The following is a 19,963-nucleotide window of genomic DNA, read 5'->3' on the forward strand; positions in this document are numbered from 1 at the left end:
GGGCAGGTAGTGTACAGTGGCTTTAACAGCTGCTGATGTCCTAAGATGAATACAATGAGAGCCCTGAGAGTGAACCAAAACAGTGAAGTTTCGCCTGAAAACCAAAACAATGAGTTAAAAGAAGCTACAACTCTCCGTAGATGAAAGAGGCTGCATAGTTGGGTGATTATTGTCTGTGGGTTTGTCGCTACAAGCAACTCCTTTCACATAACACATAGTGCAAGTTTTCAGATAAATTTAAAGGAGAACCTCACCTGAATCTCCGTCAGTACTGTCAGCGGTTTCACGACATTGTGGGTTTCATTTCTCTAAATCTCAATAAGCACAGTTAGTCTCAAAAAAGTAACATTCTATTCCTCTTTGTTCTTAACAACATTAATACTAAATAGGCATTAAGTATTTAGAGCAGCTACTGTCTGCTGGACACAGATGCAGAAAGAAGGCCAGACTGGCAGCAGCATGCCCATGGGTAATCTGCTTCCAGATGCCTTCAGTGCTGAAATTTAACTCCACAAGGAGAATAAACAGAAATCATACTATCCTGCTCATTGAGACTGAAAATGTCCAAACAGAACTAAACTCTCAAGTCCATCTGCAACAGACACCTTGAAATTCTTTTGAATGAGTTCTCAACCTTGGTAGATAAGTGCACCCATTCAATGTAACACCTACAGTCCTTTGACAATGAGCATGTCCTTCGTTAGCAAACATTCAAATCAGGTTTCTGTCTTTGCAAAGTCTGATGCAGTCATCCCTCGTGCTTTGACGTCTAAAAAGGTCTGGAGAGCTGGGATCTACACAGAGTCAATATTTATGTAGAGGCTCACTGCCTCTGGCTGCAGTTGCCTGGACCCGCTATGCTCTCCGAGCGCTATTTACAGTTGCTGGCACTCCTGCACCAACTGAGTGAACTCTGGACCCTGAAACAGATGGTTTTTCTTCCCCTACTGCCTTTTTTATTATGCTACCCACATTTGTTGTTCAGGGTCAAGGCAGAGGGTGAAACCAAATGTTTGTGTGCACACTCGGTCTCTGAGGTCTGGTTAACGGATGAGACTCCCCTGAGGCAGTGACTGTCTTCTGTCTTGTTTCAACTTTTCAATTCAGCTCTGTTCCTCCTCTCAGTGTTTCTTACTGAATATTCACTTAATTTAACACGTGAAGAGCAAAAGATGCAAGTTTCTGGTTCATGCTTCCAAATTGTTTGTGTTTGACATCTTCATTTGCCCAGCCTGGCAGACTGTTATATCAACTCACTGAGAGAAGAGTATTGCTGGTTTGCTTCATCGATCAAATCCCTTTGCTCTTGTAACCATGGGTCAGAGACTGTCCGTTCCCATAGTGACAATCAAAACAAGACTGCGCTGACAGCCACATGGTGAGAAGCTCTTTTTTTTCCCTGCATCTCAGGAGAAGCACAAATATCAGGGTGTTCATGTCTTGCACTCAAGCCTGACAATAATGCTCTTATGTGTTACATTAAACGGTGGATAACTGTTATCTCATGCTGTGAAATCAACTGTGTGTTATGGGAAGTGGAATTACCCAATTTCCAAGGCTTTCAGAGCTCGACTCCATATCGCTCATGACAGAGTGCAGATGTACAGAAACCATTTTCCTGCTGGGTTGTGTGCAGAGTTTCAGGCTGTACCGATTCATCCCTGTAAATGACAATTTCTTCTTGAGTGACCCGCCTGTTTAAATACAATCATTAAAATCTCTGAAGTGTCACTGGGTCATTTAAAAGTGATTTTGGACACTCCCTCAAACCCACTAGGTTGGATACCACTGAGGCAGTCGTCCATAAATTTAATGCAACTCCTGAGTGTCTGACTTTAAAGCTGCTCTAATCCCTTTTTATATGAACAATGGATCAAATGACTATGTGTAAAAGTGATTAACACACAAAGAATCATCACCCAAATGTGTCTCTCAGCTCCACGGAGCATTTTGGCTTCTTTCAGCTCTTTGCTTTGATTTAAAGGCCAGTATCTTTACTGTTTTGGTTCACTCTCAGTGCTCTCATCAACTTTGTCTGCTGTTTTCAGCTAAAGATCTCAGATAATTACATTGTATGCTATCTGCTCTGCACCAAATGGCATACAAGAGCCAGATATTTCCTTCAGGAGTTGGAGGAGACCAAAAAAGAGCTAGAGGGAGTGAATATTGGACTTAAACGAGTCCAATTTAATTCTAGTCTGCTTAATGGGTAAACAGATTATAGTTTGTTAACATATTAGCCATATCAACTTCACAAGGCCATAATATGTCAAAGGGTGTGATTTTTAACTGCTTTTGGAGTTCTGTTACCAAGTCGGTAACAGAACTCCAAATCAAGGTGCTCAGGTAACAAAAGATCAAATGTGAAAAAACAACTTGACTGATACTATTGAACATAAGTGGCCAAAAATAAATTATTGAAGCTTTAACTAATAAATTGCATAGTTATGGTACATTTGTACCCTTATCCAGTGACTTCTTCAATAAAAGACTGTAGTTCAGAATCAGGTTTATTGCCAAGTTGGTTTGTACATACAAGAAATTTGCCTTGGTGTTCATGTGCACAACAATCAAAATTTGCAAGGCAAGAGAAAGTACAAATACCACAAGTCAAGTAATCATAAATAATATAGAATAGAAATTTGTAATAGAAATATGTTCTAAACTGAAAAGTGCTGTTAAAGTTTAAAACGAGGAGAATGAAATGTTCGTATATTGATTGGGAATGTGCAAAGAGTGCAAAGAGTTCAGAGACTAACTGAGTGATATTACCATAGCAAGCATCAGTTGATATATGCAAACACATGTACAGGATGCTCCTAATGTACCTGTTGTTCCATTATTATAGAAGAGAGGCCTACACACAAAAAACAAGCAGAAGCTCTTCAGATGCAGATGCAAAAGAGATCAAAATATTTCATATACAAAAGTGCCTGAAAAACGATGTGAAATAAAAGTAATTGCTTCAGCTACAGGACCATTATTGTAATTCTAGGGGAGATACTAGAGATTTAAATAATCTATCAAAAAATAATGGACAATCAGGAGAAAAGTGGTAAAAGGTGCTTTGCATGAACTCACTAACAATTTGGTGTGGTCAAGAAGTGCACTAATGTCACACATTGCTATAGCTTTTCCAAATGTTCTCAACAATGTAAGGCATACCCATCGAAGTATTTTCGACACAATTCCAGTGCCTGATGTGCCAGTGCAGCTGAATCCTCTGAAGGGACAATACAGCACATGCCGATCACATTTTCATAAACCAAGTCATTTTCATTCAGAGAAAACCAGGCGGACCAGAAGTGACCACACCATCTGGATGTTTGTATATGAAGGTGATGAAGGTGTGAGGCAGAACAGCATCTGCATACAAAACTGCTGTCACACATGAAACCTACAATCATGTAAGCTGTTGTTCATTCATAGGTCTCCTGTGTGGAAACATTGATGGTTGGGTAGATCAGGCAATAACTGCACGAGAAATGGCATCTGATGCACAAAACTAAATAATACAGGATATTTGTTTCCTGTGATTGGCTCATTAGTTTACCTCGTACTTCATATTAAGTCGTCAAGCTATGCCATGAACATTGAACCCTTTTGGATACCTTACCTGGGTGAATGATGCTACTTCTTTTTGTTATTTCTAGAGCCTTGGCAGATTTTTTTCAAAATCTTCCTTGTTTACTAGAACCAATGAATTGCCACAATGTACTATGAAGGAATTCAATTCTGGCTCCTGATTTAGTAACATGACATGACACACTGCAGCTATATCTTATTTTAAAGCACACAGGAAAAAGTGACTACTAAGTGGTACAGTCAAGATGATTTGCAAACTATCTGTGTCTCAAAATTTGGCAATTTTCTTTAAAGAGCAGCATAACACCAGCTGAAAATCTTGTTTTTGCCGACCTCTGCTGAGAACAGATAGCTAACAGTTGCCTATTTACACTTCCAATAGTCAGGGTAACATTAGCATTTATTTGAAGTCATGTTTCTGGACACCTGATTAAGTCCAATATTCCACCGACACCCAAAAGTGATATCTCACTCTTCTGCTGTTAAATGCTCATGTAAGTTCACCAGCTAGTTGCCACCAACTTTGTCTGTGCAACATTTGGTGCTGAAAACAGCTGCCATCCATGGTCAAAAACGAATATAATCAGAGCGCTGAGAGTGAATCTCAACAGTAAAATTTCAACCCAAAAACCAAAACAATGAGCTAAAAGAGGCTGTGTAGCCGGGTGATAATTATTTGTAGGTTTGTCACTACAAGCAACTCCTTTTGTAGTCATTTTTTTCCATTTGTCAATCTAAAAATATGATTAGTGGAGCTTTGAGTTTTCAGGAGAACTCTACCTGTTTTCGTTGTGGGTAATGTAGGCACCAGATTTTGACCAGGAAGAAGAATGCATGTAGGAAAAAAAGATGATAGGTCTGGTTCTGCTGCATTGATTTTTACCCTTGATTCTAAGTGCATCACTAAATTGGTGACTATTAAGGATTAAATTGTCGTTGAGAAAATCCCTTGTCTTTAAGATTCAAGAAACTTTATTGTCTGTCACATAGTAACAGAAATTCCTCTTTGACACATCTCAATCAAAACCAAAGGTAGACAAACATAACAATAACACAATAGAAACTGTATAAAACATCACAGTAAAATAAGTCATGAATGTTAACATCGATGCAATAAAAAGACAATTCAGGTGTGAATAGAACTGTATGTGCCTTGTGTTATTTATTTAGGGCAGTAATGGCTGAGGGCGTGAAGGACACTTCAAAGGTGTTCCTCTTTGCAAGTGAAACCTTATAGCGACAGCCTGATGACAGATGCTAGAGGAAGTGGTGGAAGGAGTGAGAGCAATCCTGTGTTATGATTGTGGCTTTCCTTGTTATTGATCGGTGTCATTGAACAGTGTTTGAGTGATCTAGTTATTTTACTGGCCTGATTGGTAATGTGGGAGAGTTTGATTTTGTGTTTAGTGGTGAGGTTATTGTACCAATGTGAAATACTGATGGTGAGCATTGACTCAATGAGTGACCTGTAAACCATGGTTAGAATGTCTTTGTTACTGTAACATTAAAAGTATTAAGTTTCCTCAGCAGGTAGAGGCACTGTTGGGCTTTTTTGTACACTAAGCCAGCATGCTGAGAGAAGGAGAGGAAGGTGTCATTTGAAAGTGTTGAACTGCTCCATCAATTGATCATCCAGCCTGATGGGTTCAGAGTGGTTGTGGTACGTCCAGTTTCCCCCTGCTCCTACATCACAGCCCTTTGATCTTGCCAATGTTGAGCTCCAGGCAGCTTTCTTTTAAATCTCATTGGAATATCTCATCGTCACAAAGCTTAAAAGGTTTTTTTTTAGTCTGCGTAAAATTGACGTGTTGAAGATACGCTGTGTTCACTGGACAACAACAAACAAAAGTCATTTCAACCTTCTTTTCCTCTTTTTCTCCCTCTGAGGATTTCAAACAAAGCACTGTGATGACTATAATTCTTGGAGTAATGAGACATGATTACAGATGGGTGTAATCTGTAGTTATAGAACTCAGTGAATTTCACCGTGTCTCATCAAGAGGAACAGATTTAAATCCCAAATGTAAGTGTGGAGAACAGACAGGAACAATATATGCCTGAAGAGTATCAGTTTTATATATCAGATTGTAGGTTCGTGATATGGACAAAAACATGAAGACAAGATCTGCTTATTTACTGTAAGTTAGTCAATGTCTATTTTACAAACACACATATTGTACAGAGTGATGAGACTCCTTCTGTGAAAAGGCTGCTACAACACCTCACATTAAAGGAAAATCAGTTCTAATAGTCAGAGAAGTATTTACTGTTATTATGAAATTACACTGTAACATCTTGTTTTAGGTTGAACGCACCTGCTTCACAAATTCAAACTCAAACACATACCTCTGCACTCTGCAATACTTGTTGCTATATCATAGAATACATAATTACAATTTCATGGGCAAACTCCATCTGCTGATGAGGATCATATCATATGATTGAAATCTCCAGAGCATTATATATATTGTGTATATACAATGACATCCAAACAAAAATATCTGTAATAAGCAATAGTTCCACAATTTGTAATGTTTCTAAATGTTTGGTATGGACGCATGAAAGCTGCACCAATCAATATAGTTGTATGAACAATGGGTTTAAATGACTATGTGCAACCTTGTCTTCTAGGAATTATGTTCATACACCACTAAATTGCAGCAGCAAGTGTGTTTAGCTAGAAACACAATTCTGGCTAAATTACATTTTCTTTCAACGTAGTGTGAAAATATTGTTAATTCATGTATTTGGCAAAAAACAAACAGTATATCGATAGTCTTCTATTTGTTGTGGGAAAGGGTTAGGGCTGCCCTCAATAAATAGAAAACTATTGATCTGTGAGTGCTGGTATTCTGTTTGTTATTAACATTTAAACCAAACAATCTTTCATAAACCTTAACCAAACCTAAATCTAACCACACACAGGACTCAGAATCCTGCATCTTGTACCTCTGATTTCACAGCGATATATTAATGTAGCACTTTATTCATTCGAAACAACATTGCCTGTGAACATAATCCAGGCAGCACAATCGGCAGCAAACGTAACTGAGGAAACAATTTAGCAGTATATAAAATGCAATTTCAAGGAGACAGTGTTGCTATGTGATATGTAACATAGCATGGTCATGGCAGAGTTATGGACATAGATAAAACCAGTAACAACTCACTAAAATACAAATCTGTCCATTTAAATATAAATCTGTCAAGTTTTCTGCTGTTCATTTGTTTTTCCTCAGTGAGAAACAGGTACTATAAGTGTAAAATTTTGTAATCTTGAAAACAATGTGATGACCTGTTGGCTTAAAACAGGTGCAAACTGTGTACATTTGTAGTCTGTGAGTAATGTTTTTTTCTTGTGTAAAAGATCTGGCTGAGTGTGAGAGGGATGGCAGATGTTTTGAAGTTTAGTCAATAATATAATAGTGGGATTCAATGAGAATGACACCAGGGATAGGGATGGGTTTCTGTCTTTGAAATCCACAGTTTGCTACTGTGAGAAAGCTGCTCGGAAAGTGAGGTGGCTGTTTTTGTTTTGTTTCAGCAATATGGCATTGGATTTTCAGGAGACCCAACAAGGAACTAACATGGCATATAAAGGGTCATGACAATTTTGAAATCAAGAAGGATAAATGAAACACATCTAAATGAGACTCTGGGTTTTTTCCTACAGCAATCAGCCGCTGAAGCACCCTTGAACAACCATGTTTTTTTGTGGATTTATCTTTTGGGAAATCTCTAGTTAAAAAGCGAGAGTATTTTTCACTTTTTTTTTTTCCTCCAAAGATGAAATGAGCGAACTCTAATATCTTAGTGAAACCATTAATTGAGGCGTTTTACTGAATAGACATCACTTCAGGTCATCATGCAAAGGGCATAAAAATGCAAAAAGGAATTTATCCTCAACCCTCTCTACTGGAGGTTACATAACAAACATTTCCTCTTCTCCTCTGGAACTCAAATAAAAAAAAAAATGTTTCAAGTGCCAGAGGATGAGTAGCAGATTGTATCTGTGCACAAACAGACCTTTGGCACCATGTTATTAAGATTAAGGATAAATACTGTCTTTTTCTTCAACCGGTGCTCTCATATGAGGAGAGATTGTACTACTGCCAGCTCAAGGTTCAAATAGGGCATCAGTGAAGTTGTTTCAAATATTTGTACTGACAAACACGGCCGTCTCACAAACTCAAGCCTGTACGGCCCATAATAGAAACACACCTACAAAAAGGCTTTGTCACTCAAGCAACACCTGGCCATGATGGGTCTCTAAGCAACGAGTGTTAGTGCATGAAAGGAAGGAGAAGAAACAGCACCCATTTAATTATGTGCTGGTTGAAATCTGCCTCCATTCTTTTGCTCTCGGTATATATATTTTGTGCTGTTATGAGGTTGATTAGTGCATTCATGTTATATGGCAGTTGGAAAATAGTTGATTGATAAAAACAGATGAAGTTTGTAAGAAATGCAAATGAAAAATTTTCTCTTCTTGCAGGAAAAACTGTTGAGTATCAAAATGGATTCAAAACATGGTGCTGTTGTGGCAGGTCTACAGAACACTTGTTTATAATAGTGCTCATTTGTGTCCGTGTTATTTTACACATTGCTCATGATTTGACGCTGTTGGCACGTAAGGATGCAATCATCTGAGGCTTACTGTTAAGTGTCCTTCTTACTTCATGCCTCTCTAACATCTGATAGGACTCTGCATGCTTACATTGCAGAGGTAGTTCTCACAGGAGTTGCTAGGGGAAATCTTAAGGCAGCGGTGATGGGAATTTAAACATTTTCACTAGGATCTGCACATGATATTGTAGCATAATTAGTTTTACTTTTCCTACTAACTAGTGAACTCATAAAAAAAAGATATTAAATTAGTTAGTGTGGCTGAATTGGCAATTCAGATGTCTTGATGGTGGCAGCTTTGACAGTGTGAGAGGTCATTTGTGATGCAATTTTACCATAAATCACCAAATAAATTAAAATAAAGCTTTAAACATAGAGAGTGCATGTGTTTTCAGCTGATGCCTATGGTTAGAGCCTTTCTCTTCTGGCTGGATACTGTCATATCTGTTGGCTCAGCCTCTGATGTCACTGAATGAGCAGTGCGGGCTTCCAGTGCGCACCTTCGGGGACGCAGCGGTGGCACAGACAGTGCTTTTTCTGCTCGTGCACAACTACCTAGAAACCTTTTGGTTTTGCCATATTTCCAGCATTCGGATTTTAAGCGGTGACTGAGAGCCCTATAAGCTGCTCCCCATCAGTCTTGCTTAATTAGGACGAACTTTTTGGAAGCAGAAAAAAAAAACAGGTAGGGTGGTTTCACACTTAGGTAATGATGGTGTTGTCCTTGAGCGCGGGCTGTTGCAGTCTGGAGCCATAATCTGTGATAATAGAGAAATTTTCTGTTTTTTTCCTATTTTTTAGTGTGTGTGTAGCAGTCGTTGGAAATCCAGCTGTTTTGACTGATATCTGTCTCAGTTGAGCGGTCACTTTACCCCCCCAGCAGCCCGGACGGTGCAGGCAGTTTTAAGCACCATGGAGAGCGGCGTGGTGCACATCTATAAAGATGACAGATGTCCCACGGGGCAGCCTGAGGAGTGCGTCCCAAACTTCACCTGGCAACCCGGCTTATCGGACATCTTCAACTACACACCCAACGGCACCTGGGATGCTGAGCCCGAGCCCATGTCGCCCATCATCCCCATTATAGTCGCGGTGTACTCCGTGGTGTTTGTGGTGGGCTTGGTAGGCAATTGTTTGGTGATGTATGTCATCATTAGGTGAGTTTTCAGCTTTGAAATATGTAAGCTATGCATGTTATGTCTAAAGCAATGACAGCGTCTGCCTCATGTCATAAAGTGAGGAATATAACGTGTGCACTTGCATGCCCATATGGCTCACAGAACAAAAGCGGATACGGTGTGTATACATGTTTGAATAGTATAATACGTGAAATTGCGAGACGCAAGTGTTTGTTCAGCTGCTGTCATGACTGTGTTGAGTTCAGTCACTTGCATCCAGGTCCCTGCAGGGCCGTAAATGTAAATCAACAGTGATAAAGTAGAAAAGCAAAGCTTAGAAATGTCTTTACTTTTATATTTCTTGTATTTCTGCGTCTTCCACTATTTGGTGTTTGCGCACGTTTTCCTGCGCATGTGCTTAAAGGTGCATTTGGGCGGTTTTTTTTTATTGGTAAACTGATTTGAATCCAGCATCCTGAGCTATTTTTCCTTCACCAATGACCACAGTACGTTATAAATTGTAACAAGTCTTGCAGTGATTGTAAATTCAATATTTCCTCTCAAAGTCAATCTGTTCCATTTCATGTTACATCATGTCAAGTGTTGGATGTGAAATTAACTTTGATAAATTACACGTTCCAGCCATGAATAAGGCAGTGTTAATGGAATTGGAGATATTTCCCTCCATTTGGTTCCCTTTTTATTAGACTTTGTGTGTGTACTTTGGCTGCTAAAGTTAATCTGTTTAGTGAGGAGAACAGTTAAACCCCATGACTAATCCTTATCTGAAAAATAGTTTCATTGACCTTGTTCCTCTTTTGATTGAAACAGCAAAGAATGAACACAAAGCACAATCAACACAGTCAACCTGTTCGTGTTTCCCTCTGCTTTCGTTCTTTTCCTACTACAGATACACCAAAATGAAAACAGCCACCAACATCTACATTTTCAACCTGGCTGTGGCTGATGCTCTGGTCACCACCACCATGCCCTTCCAGAGCACCGACTACCTGCTCAGCTCCTGGCCGTTTGGTGAAGTGGCGTGCAAAGTCTTCATCTCCATCGATTACTACAACATGTTCACCAGCATCTTCACTTTGACCATGATGAGCGTTGATCGCTACGTGGCTGTGTGCCACCCTGTCAAGGCCCTGGATTTCCGCACACCCGTCAAGGCCAAGATCATTAATGTGATTATCTGGGTGTTGTCGTCTGCTGCCGGGATACCAGCAATGATACTTGGCAGCACCAAAACCAATAACGGTATCTTGAACTTTCAAACATTCACACTTTTTTTCTTACCAACTTTTTATTGATATACTGTATATACAATATATATGTATATATGTATGTGTGTGTGTGTGTGTGTGTAACAACAAACTCAAAAGCACATACAGAGAAACTAAAGATGGTACTACTAGAAAAATGACCAAAATGCAACATTCACACTTTTATGTAGTCGTGTGACTCCACTTTAGATGTTTCACAGGATTGGCTTGAAATAGCTTAATTGGCTGCAGGAAAAGCAATGAAGTGAAGAGGATGTTCTGTAGGTTTGATGAGAGCCTACATTACAGCTACTTGATTTTCTGAAGCTATGACAGACATAATGGGTCTTCCTCGATTGAGAATAGAACTTGAAAGATTTTTTTTTTCTTTCGGTGACATTCTAATAGATTGTCCACTTTGACAATGAGCCTCCTGTCAATGAAGCACAGAGCACTTTACCCAGAGTTATTAGACTAGTCTCTCTGTGGTGTCAGCCCGACTCCATTTTAGGATCTGACATTATGATTTTTAGTCATGCTAGTGGCGTGGCTCTGTTGGTCAGTCCAACACTTCGATTGAAATACCTCAACAACAGTTTGATGGATTGGTATGACATTTTGTACAGACATTTATGATCCCTAGGCTTTTCCTCCAGCACCATCTTGAAGTTGACTTTTCGAGTTTTCAGTGAAATTTCTAGACAACCATTGGATGGATTGCCGTCTTCAGGATGAATTGTAATACCTTTGGTGTTCCCATGACTTTTCATCCATCACCATCATCAAGTCAAAAGTTTTGTTTGTTCAAAACTTTAGTTTATGACCAAATAATCCTGAATTAAATACAACTGTGTCTTTGCATTTGTCTTATTCTACAACTAACAGGGACTACAGAATGTGCCCTACAGTTCCCTGAACCCTACTCCTACTGGGATACCCTGATGAAGATCTGTGTCTTCATCTTTGCCTTTGTGGCGCCCGTCATCATCATCACTGTCTGCTACACACTGATGGTCATGCGGCTGAAGAGTGTGCGTCTGCTGTCGGGCTCACGCGAGAAGGACCGCAACCTGCGTCGGATCACGCGCTTGGTGCTGGTGGTGGTCGCCGTCTTCGTGGTGTGCTGGACGCCGATCCACATCTTCATCCTGGTCAAGGCTCTGTCAGCCAATGTGCCCGAGACCACTCCCGTCATGGCCGCCTACTTCTTCTGTGTGGCGCTAGGCTACACCAACAGCAGCCTCAACCCTATCCTCTACGCCTTTCTTGATGAGAACTTCAAGAGGTGCTTCAGAGACTTTTGCTGTCCTGGTGCACAGGGACACGGGGACTGCCAGGGTGTGAGTCGGGTGAGGAGCACCCTACGGGATCACTCGTGTCCCACAGAAGCCAGGGGAGGTATGAGGCAAGCCAGGCCCGTATGACTAGCCATGGACGTGTCCTCTATGCCCTATCAGGGCTGGGAGGACTCCAATGACCTGGGCTTGACTCAAATCACCACTGCCATCTGAGGGCGGCAAGTGAGAGTAGTTGTTATTTCTTCAAAAGCATAGTCACTTAAAGAATAAGACTGGTGATATTCTACATTTGTCTTATTGTCCGCAAATCCCATCAAAAGACTAAAACCAATGTTGAATGATCCTACGAAAACAAGTATTAGTATGTACTACTTAGTAAGAAGTAGCTTATTCCTCCATTGTGGTACAAAAACTATTAACAACACATCAATGAGCCACACAGTTGTACAGGATGATGTGTTCCTTTATTACAATGAACAGAGCCCCAGTAGTTTATTTTGCCACTGTTTCTCTGCCACGAAATATTCACTAGAGCACCAAATGCGTACCAATCCGCCACTGAAAATAGTCCACAAAAAATGCACTTTTTGCACCTGTTTGAGTAACATTTGCTAAAAACTAAAATGCCCAGCCGTTCTAGGAAATTCCTGAGACTTTTTAAATAAAACTACAGTACCAGTCAAAAGTCTGGACACACTTTCTCATTCAAGAGAATGGGTGCGTCAGGACTTTTGACTAGTACTGTATATAAACAGTATGTGACTTTTTTTTTTAAGATTTATATTTTATGTAGGAACCAATGGGCTTGTTGACAGTAAGAAAAATAATAGAAAAACACCAGATTTATCCTTTAAGATGACATCAAAAGCCTATTAGACAGTGATGGTTGAAAAAGATGCTTCTGGGATCACACCACAGCTAGATACTGGATCACTGTATAGTGTTTCGTAATGTATGAAATCCCTTATGAAGGAATTGAAGCTTAATGCATTAAAAAGCTGAAGACTAATTATTAACATGTACATGACGTCATTTTTCACATTATTCATATTAACAAATGCCAATCTCTTCATATATTGATAAAAGATGTCAAAACAGACAAACCAAAAGTATTTTATTGTGTAGCTACAGTGTATTCATATGTAAATTGTCCTATAGGTTTTCATATTAAAGTGATTAATATAGTTCTCACATGCATAAAAAGATCAAGTGGTATTTTGAAAGAATGAAAGTGTTCCTGATTATTTTGGGATCAAATCGCATTTCAAGCATCATATTACACTGATTGTGTATTATGTGAATTGTGGTTTGGTTCTTTGCTCTATTGTGAATTTGTGAATATCTTTGAATAGTCTCACTTTTGCAGTAAAACCTTGTAGAAAATGTGATAATGTCTCAGGGACCATCCTCTGTAACTCACCGCAAGAAGATATTGAATACAAAGTGTTTTCTCCTTGACGAGATGGTTGACTTTGACAAGGCTTCAGTGTCGAAACGTCAGTGGCTACTATTCTTTAAAGCTGAACTTTGTGCTTTAAGAAACTATTATTACATCTGACAGTGTATTACAGCTTTGAACACTTTCAGCTGTGATGCTGCATCTCATCAAGGATAAGTCGAATATTGTACATAGTGTTGTCATTCAGGCATGTTCTCACCTTGTCTGAAGCACTAGTACATGTGAAAACTGGGCAGAGGGCTCCAAGGCAACAGTCGACATGACAATACCATACTGTATCTACACAGCAGGGCTTTTTGTGTTTAACGCAATTTAATCTTTTCAGCTTGACAACCATGTGGGGGTTTTTTTTGTTTTGTTTTGTTTTTTGTTTAAGCAGCAGGTTTTTGTGAATTTTCAAAAACACAGGTGTAATTCTTATAGAGAAAATGTGATCCTTCAATTTGGCCAACACATGAAAATGAGGTTTTCTCTTGACAGAAAGTGCAGCTTTTTTTGTGTACATAGATAAATGACAGCCTGAATGTGACGTTAAGCCCTTAATTCAAATAGCAAGGCGGTGGCTTTTCAGCTTTATATGTTTGACATTGGCTGCAGTGATTATTTCCTGTTTAATCAGTTCATTATAATGAATAACAATTATTGAATGTATACAGATAAGGAATGTATATGGCTCAGTGTATATCACATCTATGTTTCATCATGTAAAAAGTCATTCATCTTTCTGTCATTGTTTCTGGATTATTGTAGCTTTTATAGGAGTCACCAGATCAACGGGATTTTTTGAGGTTTTTTTTAAACGTAAAGCTGAAATTCAATATTTTATGTCTAAATCTGGTAATGATACAGTAGTTATAGCAGAAACTGTGTTTTGTGCCTTGTTTTGTGTGCCTTATCTTTGGCCTCAGCTTGCTCAGCAATTAGCCACATCCATTTTTGTAGTATATTTTATATTCTGGTATAAGCTTACTGCTTAAAGTTATTGTAGCATTATCTCTGAGAAAATTGAAGTCTTACAGTGGACATCCCACTGTTAGTTACAGCATGTATTTCTTAATTATTCCTATAATACTGTAACTTATTCAGTACATGAGATTGCATTCAATTCTAACTGTGTTCATAAACAAATGATGAGCCGAATTGAGCTCAGGTCTGAGCACCATATATGTGTAAGTGCTGCATTGTAAACTCACTGTATCTGTTGGATATTTTGCTGTATCTTTAAGCTTTGAATGTCAAAATATACTTCATACATGTGCAACTAAGCCACAATAAAGCTGTAAAATGTGAGCTCGCTTCATTTAAAGGTGGGGGTTCATTTCTGTCCTTAATGATTTTCTTGTAGTTCAAGGAAGAAAAACATGGACTAGCATCACAAAACAGCCATGAGATTATAACTAACTTTGCAAATGGTATTTTTGTCAATCCTGTATCAATTCTATTCAACTGGAATACAAAGTTTGTGTTTCCATGGTGAGCGCACTGACTGAAAAGCAGAAGTCCAGGGCTCATTGTACTAATTGTCAGTCGTTTTTGTGTTGGTGGCCTTGCAGAGGAATTTTCAATGACCACAAATTCAGCCACTGCGTGAGGAGCTTGAGGATATGTTGCTGCTGCTGTGCCTCTCTAGATTTGGGATTTACCAATTTCACTACCCAGGTGTGAACATGGATGTGTCTAGAACATTATGAATGGGATGACTCAGTTTGCAATAGAGGGCCAATTGCCACCTGGACCTACCTTTTGTTGTGATGTTCTACAAGCAGCTTAATATCTGATGACATTACTGTAATCTAGGCTGAAACACTTGAAGATGAAGTACCTCTGATGGTGTGATTGCAGCAGAAACACAAACAATATTTGACTAGATTGCCAAAGTAGCCTTTAACATTTCAGTTCACCCTGTTCTGCAGACCTTATCACTGCTAACTCTGCTCTTCTGACTCCTTTGATACACATAACTGCATGGGTTTACACTACCCCACACTTGCACCCTGCAAGTGCCCAGAAATAACAGTAAAGACTGTCCTTACAGCATTTGTTGTTTGTTCAAATTCCTTAAACAATCTATATTTACATTTACCTGACAAGGCCTGAAGTAGCATGACACCACTATAGCACAGCAAAACCTTTGAGAGGTCAGGGATGGTGGTTAGGTCGAAAAAGCGAACTTTGACACTAGACTTCACAGTTTGCATCCCATTTTCCTTCAACAATCAACAAAGTTTTGACCCTAGGCTGAACTACCAACTGGGCAACGCAAGCAAATGTAAATTTGTAACTACTTTTAAGGCCTTTATTATGTTAACAAAGTAATTACTAGTTACTAACTAATACACAATACACAGAGTTGGTGGAAATGTCCAGCCCTAACCTTTCCCTAACCAAGTATTTTTTGTGCCCAAACTTGACTAATTCTTAACTCAGTAGTGGTGGCAGATCAGGAAAATGGTCATATCAATCCATTTTTCAACAGTCATTTGTAACATTTTTGGAAGGAAATGTTGTCCTGCCTATACGGGTCTCAGATCAGAAAATGGTCATTTGGGTCATTTTGTCACAGTGTGTTCTGTATTTTAGCACTTGTTGAGTAGGAATTGCTATAAGGCAGCAACAAGCCTGTGATCCCTCACAGACTTTGCAACTGCAAACACTGTCATTTGTGTTTGTGAATGCACAACCAATCAGAAGTTTCCTGTGTAAGTAATTGAACCCTGGTCTCAGTGGTGCAGTGGTGGGCAATTATTTTACTTTTGAATTTTATTTTACTGCAAGAACAATTGTTTTTCTCATAGTGGACATTTGTCAAAGGCTTTTGGAGGATGCAGCACTCTTTCCGGCAGCTGACAGGCATTCTCAGAGATTTGAGAGGCAAATTAAATCAATCTGTCCTTTTGTGCATTGATGAAGCTGTCAGACATAATGACCAAGATTACTGCATTTTTTCCCCCCACTCTCTCTCTTTTTGTTTGTCAAGGTGCGTGTGCATTAACAAACCATTCCATATGGCCAGCCTCAGTAATAGGCTCTTGTGTTTAATAAGGCTTTAATAGGCGTCATTGTTCAAAGGAGAAAATGTCACTCATCATTTGCTGGATAAAGCTTACACTACAGATAACAGCACTAGGGGGAAAACAGAATGTAGATGTGCTATTAATATTATGTGTATAAGTATTATGTACTGTTAATTATATTAAGCTTAACTGGCTAAGTAAGGCACTCTTATGCTTACAGTAATACTTTATTAATCTGTCGAAAGCCATTATAAAGAATAAGTTTGGGGTTGCCAGGTTGTGAAAAATCCCTTTGGCTGGCGTTTATCCTTTCAACTGGATAATAATGCAGTTGAAAATGTTGGTAATCATTTAATAAATGCTCATGGGATTTTCACTTTTTGATAGGCCATCATGTATACAGTTATAAATGTCAACTTGAATGTGCATTTCCTGAAGAAAATGTATGTGATTGATGCTATCTGATTAGACTGTTAGCTGCTCCTGCCACCTTATTAATAATAGGTCAACACTGTAACAGCTGAGTGTCAGAAAATGTTTTTATTAATTTTAAGATTATAAAAACGTTTAACTGAAGACACAGAGATGGGCTCCACCAAGTATACTGATCAGTGGCGTTACTGCTATTATGTAAGCTGATTACTGTTGGTGTAATCTGATTACTCATGTAATCTGATTACTGTGGAGACATGAAAATCGCACGATTTTTATGGACCAGCGAGCCAATACCTTGGGTTGGCCCGGGAACACAAATGTGTCCACCAAGTGCTGTTGTTGCTATTATTGCTGTTGCTCCTCCAGTCTGCCCAGATAGGGCTGTAACAAGAGGTCTGCTCCTCAGTTGGGATGTCTCCTGGATGGGAGGCTTTATACCCACTAAAACCTTGTATATTCTCCCATTAGTAGTCCAGACCCGCCACAGCAAGCTGCTGCCTTCTAGGGTTCTCCCTGGGTAAGTGGTCCCCAGAGAGGATGGAGGCTGTTCCATCACGGAGCAAACCAGGACTAGCTGCAGTGAGCTGCTGCCTCCTGGGGCTTTCTCCCAGTGTCTCCCCTCCCCGGGTACTCCCCCACTAAGGGCCGACCAGAATTAGCCGCAGACAATTGCAGCCATCCAGCCAGCCCCAGTAGAGTATGTGGACCAGCCACAGTGAACTACTGCCTTCCAGATCCCACTGAAGCCCCCATGCTAGGAGGAGCAAATGGGAATACTGGTCGGGCACCTGGGACCAGCCACAGTGAGTGCCCTGTTTCTACAGGGTAGTGGGTGTGAGGGAAATTATTGTATGAATATAAATGCTTATGTGAACTTCTGAAAGGTTAAAAATGCTTAGTGACAGTCATAGAAACAATGTTTGTGCATCTGAACAGTATGTTCTTGTGTGAAAGAGGAACAAAGAACATCTGTTCATGCTGAAGCATATCCAGCCATCTCTGTATGGGTATAACCATGCACAGAGAAGTCACAACTACCCCTCGAGGTTGGTGTGAAAGAGATAAAGGATTTATTTATTCAGCCCATTCTTCAGGCTCACTCCTCTGCAGCAGCTTGTATGTGTGTATCAAGGTTGAGTGAGTCATGCTCTGAGCATTAAAGAAAGTGTGACAATATAATACTGACAAATTGTTTCTTTCTTCATGGAAGTCAAGTGCAAGAGGTGAATTGCCACGACAACAAGTATCCTGGACCAGCTGTACTTCCCAAAAGTAGGGTTGCCATTAATTTACTGCAAAATTAAAGGTGTCTTACTGTTGCAGAAAGTAACAGTTTGTTGCTGTTTTTAGAAATACAGCATAAAACTGTTATTTTCCACTTTTACAGTAAATACATTGCCAAAAGGATTGCAGTTTCTTACTGTTAATTTGTACTTTTCGCAAGTGTTATACTTACAGATTTTTACTGTAAACTGCAATATGCACGACATACTACTCAACACACTGTTGTGAGGACTACACTGAGTTTTGTTAAATTTTTAAAATATTTTTTCCCCAAACCTTGGGACTTGACATAATTACTCACTGACAGTATTTACAACAGTGGATAAACATTGTTTTGAATTGTGACTTAAAATGTTAAGACAAATTAACTTTAAGGTGTTTATTTGAAGATGCTAAACATTTGTACAAAATTAGAAAGTAACAGAAAAAACAAAACATTGCGCTCATTCAGGTAATTAAACTTAAATTTCAGTCATTTAAAAAACAAATACTTAAACAAGTAGTGCAGGTTGCCTGAACATTGTACACAAATAAAGACATAAAACATTACAAAAATATGAACATGCTCCTCTAATGCAAGCTGTAACCAAACTGTCTAAGTTAAGTGTGTATTTATATGAGTTTGTAGTGAGTGAGTGACTGACTGACTGACTGAGAAAGTGACTGACAGTCATGAGTGACCAAGAATAACAGAGTGAGTGACTGAAAAGTGTGGCTGGGTGATTGTGTGGGTGGGTTCACTGACCTATACAAAGTCCAACTCAAAAGTCCATTAGTTTCTTTAGTGGACTCAACACACAAAGGTTGACTGATGTCATCTTTTTCTGTGTGACTTTCTCTGTCTTTTGCAGACTTTGTCCTGTCCTGCCAGGGTGCCTCTCTCAGAGTTTGTCTCTGTGAACCTGAAAAAAAGAAGCGTGTTCAGAAAGGGTGTGGAAATATGTTTTATTTATTAAAATATTATTATTATTATCATCATTATTACATATTTTTTTTATCACCATATCATAACTATTTAGGAGCAGTGGGCAGCAACAGTCTAACACCTGATACTTGAAGCAGGTGCACTTTGTACTTCATGGAGAAAGGCTGGTCTGGTGTGCTGGCTCTCTGTATTCACTTATCTCATATGCATGGATTAACCAAAACATGGGAATGAATTTTTATGACCAATTAAAGGTCCTCTTCAATCACTGTAATTTTAATAAAGAAATAATTGTTGGGGATGATTTTAATAGACTATAAATTGGAATTAAAAGAAAGAAAGAAAAAATATTGCAGATTACTTCAATCTTACACAACAGATACAACAGCCTACTAGAATAACCCATCATTCAAAAACAAGAATATATTTATTGTTCACGAATCGACCTGAAAGAATCACTAAGACCCAAAACCTCTTGACTAGCCTGTCAGACCATAATGCAATTATTTTATTTCAAGAAAGCTCACAAAATGTTTTTTCAAATTAATTTAAAACTACATCCTATTATGAAAGAGTCCCAAAGAGTCAACAGCAAAACCTTGTGGCAACTCTAAAAGAGTTTGATTGGGGTTAAGTCCTCTTAAGCAGAGACAGAGTGGCTGAGATTGATTCCTTGCAACAATTAATGAAGTGATGGCGTCCTTCACTAGAACGGGGAGCCAAAATCAAAGAAAGGGGAATGTTCTGCCCTGGCTGAATGTTGAATTTAGGAAACAGATGAAAGACCAACTGCTTAAAAAATCTTTGAAGTCTGGTCTGACTACAGACCAACAAAAATTCACCTCAACTAGTGCAGTGCCCATCAAAAATGTGCCTGTTCTGAATGGGCCAATTGGCCTCCAGCTGCTACTTCATAATTTCTATGCGTTGAAGTAGCTCACAGTTGATGTG

General features: G+C 39.2%; 1 protein-coding gene across 1 annotated transcript; it reads left to right on the plus strand.

Moving 5' to 3' along the window:
* The first annotated feature begins 8,871 nt into the window (after positions 1-8,871).
* On the plus strand, positions 8,872-12,470 carry oprk1 (opioid receptor, kappa 1). The gene is made up of 3 exons (XM_044368247.1): positions 8,872-9,368; positions 10,240-10,592; positions 11,483-12,470. The coding sequence occupies exons 1-3, from the start codon at positions 9,124-9,126 to the stop codon at positions 12,019-12,021; spliced, it is 1,137 nt and encodes a 378-aa protein (XP_044224182.1). The 5' UTR covers positions 8,872-9,123; the 3' UTR covers positions 12,022-12,470.
* Positions 12,471-19,963: the final 7,493 nt, after the last annotated feature.

The sequence above is a fragment of the Thunnus albacares genome, chromosome 12 (assembly GCF_914725855.1).
Source record: "Thunnus albacares chromosome 12, fThuAlb1.1, whole genome shotgun sequence".
NCBI lineage: Eukaryota > Metazoa > Chordata > Actinopteri > Scombriformes > Scombridae > Thunnus > Thunnus albacares.

Excerpts from the sequence above, each read along its gene's own strand:
- oprk1 (XM_044368247.1), top strand. The coding sequence starts at position 9,124 with ATGGAGAGCGGCGTGGTGCACATCTATAAAGATGACAGATGTCCCACG. Across the intron at positions 9,369-10,239 it reads GTGATGTATGTCATCATTAG|ATACACCAAAATGAAAACAG; the intron begins GTGAGTTTTCAG and ends TTCCTACTACAG. Across the intron at positions 10,593-11,482 it reads CAGCACCAAAACCAATAACG|GGACTACAGAATGTGCCCTA; the intron begins GTATCTTGAACT and ends TACAACTAACAG.